The sequence below is a fragment of the Passer domesticus genome, chromosome 2 (assembly GCF_036417665.1).
Source record: "Passer domesticus isolate bPasDom1 chromosome 2, bPasDom1.hap1, whole genome shotgun sequence".
In the NCBI taxonomy this organism is placed as follows: domain Eukaryota; kingdom Metazoa; phylum Chordata; class Aves; order Passeriformes; family Passeridae; genus Passer; species Passer domesticus.
The window spans coordinates 81600502-81614109 of record NC_087475.1 but is presented as its reverse complement, the minus strand read 5'-3'; the positions used below and the strand labels follow the sequence as shown (position 1 = coordinate 81614109).

General features: G+C 38.1%; 1 protein-coding gene across 8 annotated transcripts in view; it reads left to right on the top strand.

Annotated features, from left to right (window-relative positions):
* LOC135294387 (N-acetylated-alpha-linked acidic dipeptidase 2-like) overlaps window positions 1–13224 on the top strand; it is a 35732-nt gene extending 22508 nt beyond the window's left edge. For all 8 annotated transcript variants that reach the window (XM_064409560.1, XM_064409561.1, XM_064409558.1 and 5 more), the window contains 7 exons: window positions 575–642; window positions 3605–3696; window positions 5106–5196; window positions 5854–6118; window positions 9290–9371; window positions 10308–10400; window positions 11954–13224. In XM_064409560.1, coding sequence (XP_064265630.1) covers window positions 575–642; window positions 3605–3696; window positions 5106–5196; window positions 5854–6118; window positions 9290–9371; window positions 10308–10400; window positions 11954–12143 — 881 coding nt within the window. In that variant the 3' untranslated portion in view covers window positions 12144–13224. The remainder of the gene's footprint in view (window positions 1–574; window positions 643–3604; window positions 3697–5105; window positions 5197–5853; window positions 6119–9289; window positions 9372–10307; window positions 10401–11953) is intronic.
* Window positions 13225–13608: the final 384 nt, after the last annotated feature.

Below are 13608 nucleotides of genomic sequence, written 5' to 3'. Positions count from 1 at the left end.
AGACTCACAGCATTCATGTGCTCTGAAAATTATTTTGTTTATTATCATATGTTCTCCACAACACTTCTTATACCACTTTTTGGACAGCAAATTATTTCTATTTATTGTCCTATAGCAATGAAAATAAGCAACGCAAGTCATTGTTTTGAGCACTTTTGTGGCTTGAATTTCCAGTTTTCACATAAAGACTCTCCTTAGAAATATCATTAACATTATCTGGTATTTTTTCCATCATCTTACTTTTCTGCCTTCTGTTCAACAAAAGCTTTGGGAAGCATATGAGTGACAAGGGCTTGTAGCTAATGAGGGATAATTAGGCATATTTTAGAGCTATGGGAAGGCTTAATTACATTACTGTGGATTTACTATAATCAATACTTTATTGCTTTGTAGTGGCAGTAGCTTACAAAGTGAGACTACGCAGTCTATTGCTGTATATATGCTGGGGCAAGATCTAAATTCTTGCCTTAGTCAAAAAGTTTATCTAAGAAAGGACTGCAGGGTCTAATCCATTAAGAAGATAATGCCACTAGTACATGAAGGGAAAATTTCCATGTTTTTGTTTTATTTTCAGGTAACTACACATTAAGAGTTGATTGTACCCCTCTTCTCTACAAACTGGTGTATAATCTGACAAAAGAGGTACAGAATCCATCTATTTTCCTGCCTTTCTAAGAAGAAGTAAGACTCCAAGTTTATTTGATAAAATTGGACTATTGAATAATACCAGATTTTTAAAATCTGTGCTAGAAGAATCTTGATTCCACCAAAATCAATAGCAAAACATCCCATCAGCACAATCCATGCTCACAGTTCCTTAGTATTCTGAAAAGGATTGAAATGTGTCAGTGACATAAGTGGTATATTATTTGCAATATAGAGTAAAAATAATGATAATAAAAGCAAAATGCTTGAGCAAGATTAATTCTCTAAAGTTACAAACCCTGAAGGGAAATATTTTTGACATTGGTTGGCTACCATTTTCTCTCTGTCTGTTCTCCTGAATCTCCTCCATATCTCACTGAGCCCCTGAAATATTTGATAAATATTGAAGGATTAAGAAGATTTTCTGACAGGTCTGATGTGTGGATTTGCATTATTTCAAGTGGTCTAACCATGAGTCCTTTACTTTCACCTCTCAGGATACATTATCATAAGGTTGAAAGGTTGTGATCCATTAAAGCATGGAACTTTATTTTCCATATGAGTTAACCAGATTAGGCTTCTGTCATCAGATGAGGATTCATCTCAAGTAGTAGAAGACAGCTCTGTCTGACTTCAGCAACACAGGCTCCCTGTAAAGGCATTGGATAGAAATTGGTGCCTTTAGGATGAGATTTGTTTGACCAAATGTGGTTGTCTACCTTTGTATGTACTGAACTCAAACTATTTCCTCCCCTAATCTTAAGGGAACTCCGGTCACTTGGTCCAGTGTAAAAATCATAGCACTTGGGAGGATGATTCCAGGTACCAATCTCCCATCCTGCTAGATACATTCATCTCAAGTTATTTTCAAACACAGTACACTTTTGCCAGCTGAAATGCCATGGTTTAGATCTGGGGAAGTTTATCTGTGCTATTCCCATGATTTTAATTTTTCTTTTCTACATTTTATTTTCCTATCAATTCTATCTTATTCTTTCATCCTTGCAGAGGGAAGAATCTATGCTGTTCAAATATTAGCTCTGACACTTGGCACACTGAAGAGCATTTTCTTTTGTCTATAAAAATTTTCGTGTCCTTAGTGCTGCAGGGCCCTTGGTAAAATAATTTACTTTCTGCAGTAAGCCACTAACTCAGGAAGACATTTCATCGTAAAAGATAAACAAAGTTACAAAAAAGTGCTCTGGGGTAAAAATAGTACCTAGATCTGATCTTAAGTCAACTACTCAGCTATTGCTGGTTTGAGTAGAAAACTTCCATTAAAGTACCATGCAAAGTACTTGAGACTGACTTGTAAAAATAAATGTCATATTCATTGTTATTTTAGCTTTTTACGGTAGAAGCATGATGTAAGCAATAGAAAACCTGGCAGCCTGATTATGCCTGTCCAAAGGAAAGTTATTTCTCTTCATAGTAAGGTGTCCAACATGTCCAACAGAGATCTCTTTGCTCTTCTTGTTTTTTAGTGGGCCAGTTCTCACCAGAAAGAAGTGTAGTGTACACAAAAAGTGTTTTCTTTCAGGGAGTTCTGCATTTAAGTGTGCGTCAGCTACAGATGAGACATTGAGCTGTTGACTGTTGTTTGGCCCTGCTTTACTGCCAGGGTTTAGACATTTGGTCACCACCAAATGGTGTCTGCAATAGTTCAATTCCCCTGTGATTATCACTGCTTATTTTGCATTTATACTTAGAGAACTCTTCATCTTCTCTTGAGTTAGCAGGAAGCTTATGCTGATGCTAGATTTGGTGCAAATATGTTTTACTATGCTCTCAGTGTTGTATGAAAAAGCTGACCAATGTTTTTTACATGACCAGAGCTGTTAGAATAATATCTTTGCCAGAGCATAGAGTGCTTTTGCTCCCATATGCTAGAGTTCAGCTTGCTCTTATTAATGTGCAGTTTTTACTTTAGCCTTAGGACTTGACCAGAGTACCCTGAAAATGACAGCAGCCAAGCAGTTATTTCCAAAAGTTGTTATTTTCCTGCTAGCTGCTGACAGAATCTCAGAGGTCAGAATTCTTTGCAATTTCAATTTGGAGTCTGTATGTTTTTCAAGGCTGAATTTAAGTCTCAACAACATGGTGGGACCATGTAAGTGTTCATGAACATTTATGCTTTGTATTTTGGGAAAAAAAAATCCAATCCTCTTGCACATCATAACCAATTTTATACTTAAAGGACCGTGTCTGTTAAAGGTTGTTTAAGTGTAGGTGGAGACCAGTGTTGGAGTCTTGACTTATTTCTGCCTCTGCCACAGATTTCCTAAAAGCTTTTGTCAACTTATTTTATAGTCTTTCATAGTTTTGCTGGCAGCATGATGACAGCACTAATACTTACCTTTTCCATCCTGGTTACAGAGCTTTTGGGGGGTTTTTTGAGGTAAGGGTGAGACCTACATTTGTAGGTATTTGTACCTACAGTGTCTTGCACAATGATTCTCCAGGCTTGTTTGAGTCCCCTTGGAACTGCTATAATATGACTGGTTTGGACCCTTCCTTCTAGTACAATTCTTTTGTACCTTTCTTACAGAACAAGCAGTTAAATTTTAGGTTTACCCTTGTTGGGAGAATATTGTCACTGTGCAGGGCAAACCTCAGGGCAAACAGGTTTGTGGTTGTCATCTCCCCATGCCTGCTGAAAGGAAAGCGGGTTCTAGTTTCTGGAGGAGTCCCACAGTGTTATATATGCTGTTGTGTGTGTACATGCACATTCCCCCTATAGTAGATGAGCTCCAGGTAGCATCCTTTTAACCTGCTCTTTCCTACTGTCTGTGGTTGGTTCCAAGTGTCTGTGAGATGCTGTCCTTGTTTTGGAATGCATAAATGTGTGCAACAAATGCCAGTATTTGCATCCCTGCATGCAGCAGCACTGCTGGTTAAGAATAAAGCAGGGAGCTGCAAAGAGGTACTTCCAATGAGATTATAATATTTCCCTCTCCAGATTTTAAGCCCTGATGAGGGTTATGAAAATAAAACTCTTTATGAGAGCTGGCTTGAGAAAGATCCCGCATCTGAAAATAATAACTATCCCAGGTAAGTTGTTAATGTGTTTCGGGGTTTTTTACCCCAATATTTTAATCATATCATGGCATGGCTACTTACTAGAATTTTCTGAGGTGTGCTATTTATGGCAGAAATACAAAACCTTTTAGCACAAGGTGACTCTCTAGCAATATTTTTAATAGTAAAGTAAAATAAAATTTTATTATTTTTATTTAATGATGGTGACATTATTCCTGTGGTGAATGAAACCTCACACTTTCTAAAGACCTTTTTCTTAGTAGAAAAGCAATTTAAAAAGCATTAAAAAAAAAAAACAGGGTGGGGAAAGAGTTCAAAACATAGTTTAGTCACCTACTAGATAAAATAAAATCAAAATTGTTAGGATAAGCAAACAGTTGAAAGAATCTGCCTAGAGCAGTGATGAAAAAGCAGTAATTAAAAAGTTGAGGTAATTATTTCTTGTTTATACAATGAATGTAAATGTATTACATTACATATCTATATATGAGTTTATTAACACTTCATATTTGAAGGTATTACAACTCCAAAACACTCTTTGCACCTGTGACTCAGTCTAAATCTTATTCACAGGGTGGTGTTACTGACATAAGGTAAACAGAACTTCCCCCTTTTGTGATTTGACAAAAATCTGCATGTTTCTGGCTCTGCTAAGATAAATTTCTGGATTCATTAGACCCACTGAGATTTCTTCCTTTTGAAAAAGCAGCCAGATTTGATCTTTCTTAGTTGATGCACATCATTCCTTGCAGAAATGTACACTAACTTCGCCTGAAAATAGAATAATTTTTTTTTTAGCTGAGAAACACTAATTATTCATCAGGCCAGACATATAAACCTGAAACTCAACTTCAAACGTAAATATTTGAAAATACTTAGGATGCTGTGTCTGTCTTCTGCAGTCTCCTCGCCCCTGCCACGCCGCAGCTCCCCATCAGATGGCAGCGGCGGCCCGCAGGTGCCGAATGCTGCCCGTGCCTTTCGCACTGGGAATTATTTATCGGTCTTGGATTCTGCTGCGGAATGTGCCAACTACACAAACACATCTGTCTTTACACATACTGCTGCCCAATTCGTATTAGTTTGGAAATAGATGATTGATGTTTTAAGACGGCAGAGACGTGGCTGATATAATTTTATGCGTAAAGTGTTTGTATTTTTAATGTCATCATTGCCATAGTTAGGATTGCTACAATTAAAAGATCTTCCTAGCAATATTGGATATTGAATCAGAATGTTGGAATAAAATCAGTTAAGTAATTAAGCTTGTCATTCATGTAGTCTTTGATCTTGCTAGTGTCCCTGATGTGCCCTTCAGAAGAACTGACCTCAATTTCTCTGAAAAATCTGCATTTTGCATAAATTACTACCATACTGTTCAGTAAGTGCTCTCACTAAGATGTTGTCTTTTCTGCATGCAGAATAAATAAACTGGGGTCAGGCAGTGATTTTGAAGCCTACTTCCAGCGACTGGGAATTGCATCAGGAAGAGCTCGTTACACCAAGAACAGGGTAAGCCTGAAAAAGCGCTTGAAGAAGTTTGATAGTGCTGAGCAGTCATCCTGTTAAAAGAACTTATTCATAATTAATAAAAAATTTCAAAGCATCTTTGACTGGTTTGTATACAGTAATGTTTCTTAATTTAGCAAGAAACCTAAATGTTTGGAGAATAAAACATGTTACAGTGATGTGTATATTCTGTAGGATGTCAGGTTCACAGAGAGGTATTTATAGAGTCTGATTGAAGGTGGATAGTTTGTTCCACCATGCTATTAATAGTCCCCTTAATATACAAATCTTCCATAGCTCTGTTCAGAAACAGCTACACAAGGTAAAAGGGGCTGTGATTGAGGACTTCTGCTATGCAAACTCCAAACTGTTTTCACTCTTGGAGAAGGCCACCTCTGTGCAATGGAACTGAAGGCAGGTCTGTGTTGGTAGAGAGAAAGAAGCCTGCTCACTTAATCCTGTGCAACAGTCCACACATTCGGACTGGTTCAATTTTTTAATACAAACACACACAAATGAAGGATATTAAATTGTGTTTTGTAGCAAATAGCTTTTTTGATTTGGAAACCAAACAAAACATCAGAGTCATAAAGGGATCAATACATCTTTTAACTGCAGTCAGAATACAGAGCATTGACAAATTTTCTTGCTCTTTTCCAGAAAGTAGACAAATTCAGCAATTATCCTGTTTATCACACTGTGTACGAGACATTTGAGCTAGTGGAAAAATTTTATGACCCTACCTTCAAGAAACAGCTAACGATTGCCCAGTTACGAGGCAAACTGGTTTATGAACTGGCAGATTCCCAGGTCATTCCATTCGACTCTAGAGACTATGGAGAAGCCTTAAAAGGATACAGCAACAGAATTTATAAATTAGCCAAGAAGCATGAAGAACAGCTGAAACTTTACAAAGTATCATTTGGTGAGTAACAGCCACAGGACTGTGCATTATGTGCATTAATTAGAATCGTGCAGGAACATGTTACATCTGTCATAGCTCTGCAAATTAATTCCTTTCTTTCCTGTTTGAATTTTGCCATCATAGCAAAGAGCCTCTATTTTTTTTTTCTAAACACAACACAGGTTTAACACATCATTGTCTTGATAAGAGGGTGTGGTGGGTTCAGTGCTGGCCCATTACTAAGGGGTATAAGAATTTTCAGGCATATTATTAATTACAGGCATTATTACAGTGCTCACAGGCAGTCAAAGACCTCAAATGTAGGACAAAGAGGTATCTCAGCCTGATCCTCATTCCTTGCTTAAAAAAGAAGTCAAGTGCTTATGGCAACTGCTTTGAAATTGAGGGACATAGGTGTCCATTCCTCTTCGTGCCAAACTTCATCTGGCCCTGGGGAGCTCCGCTATCTCCCTCAGTGCCTGGTTGCCATTTTTAAGCTACAGGAGCATTTTTCCAGCTCTCCTGCATGAATGCATCTGTTTTCTGAGCACCTGAGCACATTGTTCTGGAGCCCATAAAACAGGTCTAAAGCAAAGAGTGCTCAGGATCCCAGGCTGGGATAGTTTCCACAGCAATTTTCAGTATCCTCTTTTTTCCTGCCTTTTTCTTTCTTGCCTTGATCCCTCCTTGTGTTTCTGCACCAACGAGATTTTTCAGTCAGTCCTAATTCACTTGCTATCTGATGAACCCATTATTTAAAGATACAAATCACCTTTTGGAGATGCAGTCCTTGTTTGGGGTATGTGAAAAATTGTAAGTAACTCAAATTGAAACCACATTTGGGGGAAATTAAATATTATGTTTGAAATGTCATGTAATGGTTTTGGTGAAAAATTGTTGATTATTTTGAAAAGACACCCTTTTCTGTAAAAAGACCTCTTGAGACAGAGGTCTTGTGTGATGGATCATCTGGTCTGAGATTCTGTAAAACACCAAGAGTTACTTCAATATGTTCTAGTGTTCAGTGCAGCACGTCTTGTAAGATGAAATTTTTTTCTGCAGTAGTAGAACATCTATCAAAATATCTGTGAAATAATTTATTTTCATTGTTTGAGTTTCTATCTATTTTTAGATTAAGAGTTGCACAAACTACCTCCCGACCAATGCATCTATTCTCATTCCTAGAATCTAGAAGCAATCTTCTATTTTTAGCTTTTTTTTTCACCCAAGTAACACTGAGACCTCTCCTTAATAACTTTATAAATGCGTCCTTTTGACTATTTTTTTACAAGACATGTTTTTCGGTCTTATTATATTCATGGCTCTTCTCTGATGCCCAATGAATTTTAAATTATTTCTTGAATGAAGCTAAAATTCTAATTTTTAATTTATTGTACTGCACCAGAATACATTAAATAACATAGGTAGGTTTTACAATACTGCAAAAATTAAAGTTTATTTAACTCAGCATTTTCATAAAATTGCTTATTGTCAACACTGAATGTTAGAAAATTGTTGATTAAGCCTGACTAAATCATACAATTGTCCTTTAAAATAATAGAATAAGGTTCTTGTTTGCATTTGGTTTCACATTTTAGCTGTTCATATGCAATAATTAAGGCTGGGACCTTTTTTCCATAAAATTTGTGCTTGTAGTCATATGCTATCAGGAAATAATGTTTTCAAGTGGAGAAAAAAGAAATGTGACGTTTTCTAAAATAACCAACATTAGCAACACTGAAAAGCTAGTGAACAGGAACAGAAAGTTTCTTACATTATTTTTCAGATGGCCTTTTTTTTTTTTTCTCTCTTAAATCCCCTCCTACTGCTTCTGAAATATAATCTGTTGCTGTGATATGGTCACGATGTCAGCAGGGCAGGACTCTGCCCCTGGCAAACTTAAAGCTCTTGCCACAGGGTTGTGGACAAGTGTGAATTCTCACCCTCACAAGGTGATGTGTCCCTCTGAGCTGCAGTCTGTAAACAGCTTGCATACATAAAATCTGTGCTTCCAATTGTACCAACTAAGCAACAGCAACAGGACAAAAATGAAGCAAGTGTAGGCTTGTGATGAATAAATAAGTTTGCTAGAAATAGGAGAGCAAATAAGTCTGGGGAACAGCTTTCACTACGAGTCCTGGGAACAGAAAACCTGTCACGTGGAATTGGATGATAAATCTATAAACAGTGAAGGGATAATAGCTGTCAACAGAGGACTGGATTTAGGGGATGATCTAATCCTATGTCCCATCTTCCTGCACAATTGAAGAGAGGATACTCTGGTTTCTGAAACTTGTGGACAAAATTTACAAGTTTTAAACTGTCTTGCTTTCTAATTCAGTTGATATTTGGTGGGGCCAGAAGTTGGCGTCGTAACATCCACCTGTGATTTATTCTACAAAAATTACTTGCATAAATCAATACTTTCCCCAGGTCTGTATGAAATAGAGCCTCCCACATCACAGCTGCTACTGCCATTAAAAGGAAAGCCTGCTGCTTCTCTAACTAAGTTGTTCCACATGTCTCGGAGGTACTGGGCTGGGAAAAGCAGCAGCCATTCCTGCTCACCTGCCTGCACACAGTCAGGCAATCCCCTGGCATCTGAGTGGACAGCATGGGGGAACACGGCATAGGCACCTCCTGTGCTGCAATTCCAGCCAGGACTTGGCTGTTTTAACTTGCTGCATCTGTCTTGTGTGCCACGACAGCTATACCTTTTGTGCCTCACCTCACACTGCTCAGAGCACATATCACACTCTCCCGTTGTGCTATGAATGGGACATCTTTCTCCTCAAGCAACATCCTGCTGTTCTTCCACAGCCTTCTGGAACAGCTGGTATTTCTGATGGAAGTCAGGCTTTTTATACCTGAACACTGCAGTGCATTTGTTAAACAGGAAACTGCAGAGCTCTCAATGTGCAATGACAGCCAGTTTTTTGCTTGCAAGGCAGAAGGAAGATGAATGGTTGTGAAAGCTTTCCCAAGCGCTCTGCTTTGCTGTTGGTCTCCTTGCAAAATTTACTAGTAGTGCAGCTCTTTAAAGTCTGCACTAGGGAAACCAATCAATTATGTAAAAATAACAAAATTAATGCTATTATATCAGCAGGACAAATGTAGTTCTCCCACTGGGCAACTAAAAGGTGTATTAGGTTTACTGAATACTTCAAAGTTTTCATGTTCTTCCATTCCTAGATCCTCTTTTTTCTGCTGTGGTGAACTTCTCAAAGGCTGCTTCTGAATTTCATAGGAGACTTGAACAAGTAGACAAGAAAGAGTAAGTCAGAAAAAAAGAGTTTTTTATATATATATGTATATATGTATGTACGTATGTATATATTTATGTCCTGGTTGGCCTTAGGTACCCAGAGTGGCAGTTCTTTATTTCTTCTACTGCACAAGGATTCTCTGATGAGTGTAGAACAGAGCTCTGAACCCTGAGACAGGCAGTATCTTTAACGATGCATTAGAAGATACAGGAATGTTTCCTGTGATTGATAGTATGAGCTTATTACTAGTATCAGGTTATCATTAAAGTTACTGTAATACAGGAAAGGCAGGTAGCAATGAAAGTTAGAGTTGGACTGAGATCTCTATTTAGACACCTACACCTAAGTGTTGTAGGTGATGCCAGAATTTTTACTTTCAGCACAATTCAAAGACAGAGGATGATGCTTCAGAATAATCGAGATATCCATATGATGCTTGACAGCCTAAGGCTGCTGCAGGACTCCTGTGCCCTCTGAGTGCAGTGACTGCAGGCCACATATGGTACCAGTTGTGTTTAGGCAGCTAAATCCCATCCTTACTATGTTACTGCATAGATTGGAACAGGACTATGGACATTTGGCTTATGGCTGGACACCAAAATTTAGCTATCTTCATCTGTGTAAATCTCAGTCTTGTTCTTTGTTCTCTTAAGTAACATCTTTCCAGTGCCATTTAATACTAAACAAGTATCTGACACTCTCAGAAAGTTTCTTTTTTTTTTTTTGCATATTGTAAAATGTTGTTTTTTAACACAGAAATATCAAATTATTATTATAACATGGATTCAGAATCTCCATTTGCAAAACCCCACCTTTTTTTCTGTAAACTGTAAACCACACTTGTCTTTTTTAATTTTTCTGTCAAAAAAAGAGAAGTGTTTTAAATGAAACTGGGGGGGTTACATTTCCCTGCTGTGTGACATTTCTGTCTCCCTCTCCTGCAGTTCAGTAGCAGTGCGCATCATGAATGATCAGCTGATGTTGGTAGAAAGAGCTTTCACTGATCCTCTGGGTTTGCCAGGAAGGAAGTTTTACAGGTGAGGCTAAAAGTTTCTTGACCTGCTGTCTAAGGCTGCTGTCTAAGGCACCCTATTTTTGTAGCTGACCAGTCAGTTGAATTGCTGTATGGGTCTCATAGGAATTGAGTTCAACACATTAAGTACAATTCAGTGGGTAGTGGATTTTGTTTATAACCCTTAAGGAGAACTCCTTGGCTACACCAGTCTTGTGGACCCAAATTCTTCTCTTTTGGCTCTTTTTATCAGCTATGGTTAAACCACAACAGCATAATACTCTGACTTTTATTTGTAGATGTGCAGCAATACTGCTGTTACAACTTGCTCTTGTAATTGTAAAGTGAAGATTGAGTGAAGAATGAATAAACTGTATTCAAAAAAAAGTGAAAAGAGGGCAGAGTAAATGAGAACAGATGTGTAATGAGGGTCAGTTGAAGAGAAAAGCCAAGCGAGGAGAGTTTGGAGAGGGAGGGACATTTCAGCACAGGATAAAGGCCTGTGAGCTGTGCTACAGAGCCCCCTCTATCCCAGTTTTGACTGCTTCTATAGGTGCTCCAAAAAGCTTAAACCACTACCTACTATATCCTTTCTAGAATCCCAATGCTTTTATTAGGAATACCTGACAAGATGCCAGCATTCAGTGTCAGGGGTATAAGTACCTCACTTTTTTTCAGTATCCCCCTTTTCCTATCAACTGGATATGTCTGACACACTGATGGATGGCTTTCGTGCCATGCCACAAGTCTTTCAGGCAGGTGGAACTGAGAATCACACTTCCATCCTCCTAGGATAAACTGACATTCACATATTGAGAAGAATGAAGTAATTTCTTTGTAGAAATTTTCTTGTTGGGTGTTGGGTATCATTTGGAGCTGTCTGTTTTTGTTTCTTTATTATTAGTTCTTACTTGCTTGCATTTATTAATGTAATTTTAATGTTTCTTTTCATTTGGGTGTAAATGTGCTTTGATACTTCATAGTTAAAATAAATTTAATTGCAGATATGTAGCTATTCATTATTTAGGAAAAAAAAATACAAAAAATAAGATGGATATTTTGTGCAGTTCTGATCCAAAATGATCACTTCTCAATAATTCATGCTTTTCTCAGGGATTCACACACAGATTTTTTTTTTTCCCCTCCTTTTAAATTCCTTTCCCAGGTAAGTAATCTGCTGACCATCATGCAGCAACTTAGCTGTTTTTGAGGTTTCTACTCCATTTCTCACAACACGCCTATAAGTAGTTTTATTCCCTGTTCTCGACTGGCAAATTACTTAGACAGGTTTGTTGAGCTCCCATTTTCAAAAAGTGTAACATGGTTTTCTTCTTAATTAGACAAATGTGTCATCTCTTCCCAAGGAGAATGCCATATGACCTAAATCTGTGGCCTTTCCAACAGATTTTGATCTTGGGATTGTTCCTGTCCTTTTGAAGCCAAATTTCCTGTGTATTTAGTGAGTTCTGATCTTCCTGGAATTCATAGCTGCTTTATATAGTACACGTAGAATGAACACACACCCCATTAATAGTTTCTTTTTTTTAGGATAATTGCCTTTTTCTTCTTTTCCCACAGACATGTTATCTTTGCTCCAAGCAGCCACAACAAATATGCAGGAGAATCCTTCCCAGGAATCTATGATGCCATGTTTGATATTGAAAGCAAAGCTGATCAAGTTGAAGCCTGGGAAGAAGTGAAGAGGCAGATTTCCATTGCAGCCTTCACTGTGCAGGCAGCAGCAGACACACTGAAGGAAGTAGCATAAGATGAAGGCTTTGAAAACTCCCACAGCAGAGTGTGGCACACAGAGCTGTCAGGCTGCTCAGTGTCCCAGTGTCCCCAGCTGCCTGCCCTGCCTCAGTCTCCAGCCTCCCAAACCACATGGTAGGTGTGCAGAGCTCTGTGTGCCAGAGAACTCCTGAGACAGGGATTGCTGCATCTCTGCTACTGACAGAACTTTATGTACAGCCATGATGGAAGCAAATTTGGCTTTGGGAAGAGGGGGAAGCAGGAACAATCAGTTTCTGATTAGAATTTTCTGAGAGAGCTACCAACTTTAGTGTTTTGCATGTACAGTTATGAAAACAGTTATTTGCCAAGCTACCTGCAAATTTTGTCCACAGCAGTGATCAACAGCAAACATTTTGATGGAAAAAATGTAATACTCAGCCTGTACATTTTTCTTGTTCTGATAATTACTTTTATAATAGGAGATACCAAAGGCATCTCTGCATTTCAGAATCTATTCTGCAGGACTGATGAATGCTCTTTACACTGATTAACTTTCTTTTTCCTGTAAAAATTAAAATAAGTGACTTTCCTATTGATTGCCAAAGCAGTACTGGCCATTCTTGATAATCAAGGAAAACAGCTGAAATCCAAAAGCATGCTCTCAGTGGAGTGCACATCCATCCCTCTGAAAGACCCTATGCATCTCCCTCTTTTTACTTGCACTTTGGAAAATAAAGATTTTGGTGGGTAACCAAAAGCTGACCTCCCTGCTCTTTTTGGCACTTTCTCTAGTTCTGAACCCATGGCAGCTTTTGTTCCTGTTTTTTCCCAGGCAATCTCTTTCATATTTTTTCCATCTGAAGGAGTGGGAGGATACTGTTACTATTAGCATGGAGCTTGAGATAATTCTGTCTTCAAGTACGACCTGAAGAATATTTCCCATCAGGAGTTCATTTTACATTCAAAGAGGAACTGAAATGCATGAGAAGGCCAGTTGTACAAACTGTTTAGTTTCTGTAAAAAGAAAAAAAAAAATTTCTTGCTTCATTTGCCCTTTAGGTGTAGTTCTCATATACATGCTTTAAAACTAATAAAATTGCTAGAATTTTACTGAATCACATTTCATCTTGTGGAAACTGACATTAACCAATTTCATCTCTTATGTAAAATATACTACAGTTTTTCTCACTACCATAAATTGTACTATGTTGTGGGAATAAAATCTTCTTTGTTTTATGGGGAATAGAGCAGATGTGGCCCTAAAAAGTACAGAAGCAGAATAGCAGGAGAGAGTTGTTGTTCTCATCTCAGATGCCTTGAATTCAGACAAGGGAACCAGAAATAACTTGTGGGAAGTTGTTTTGGGGGATATATGCCACCAAGAAGAGCAGCTTTCACTGGCATCACCTCCAATACACCTCCATGAAAGATGAAGGATTGTGTGCTTGTGGATGCTGTTCTCATAATTTACTGTTCAATTGCTTTTCACAGATTGAGCC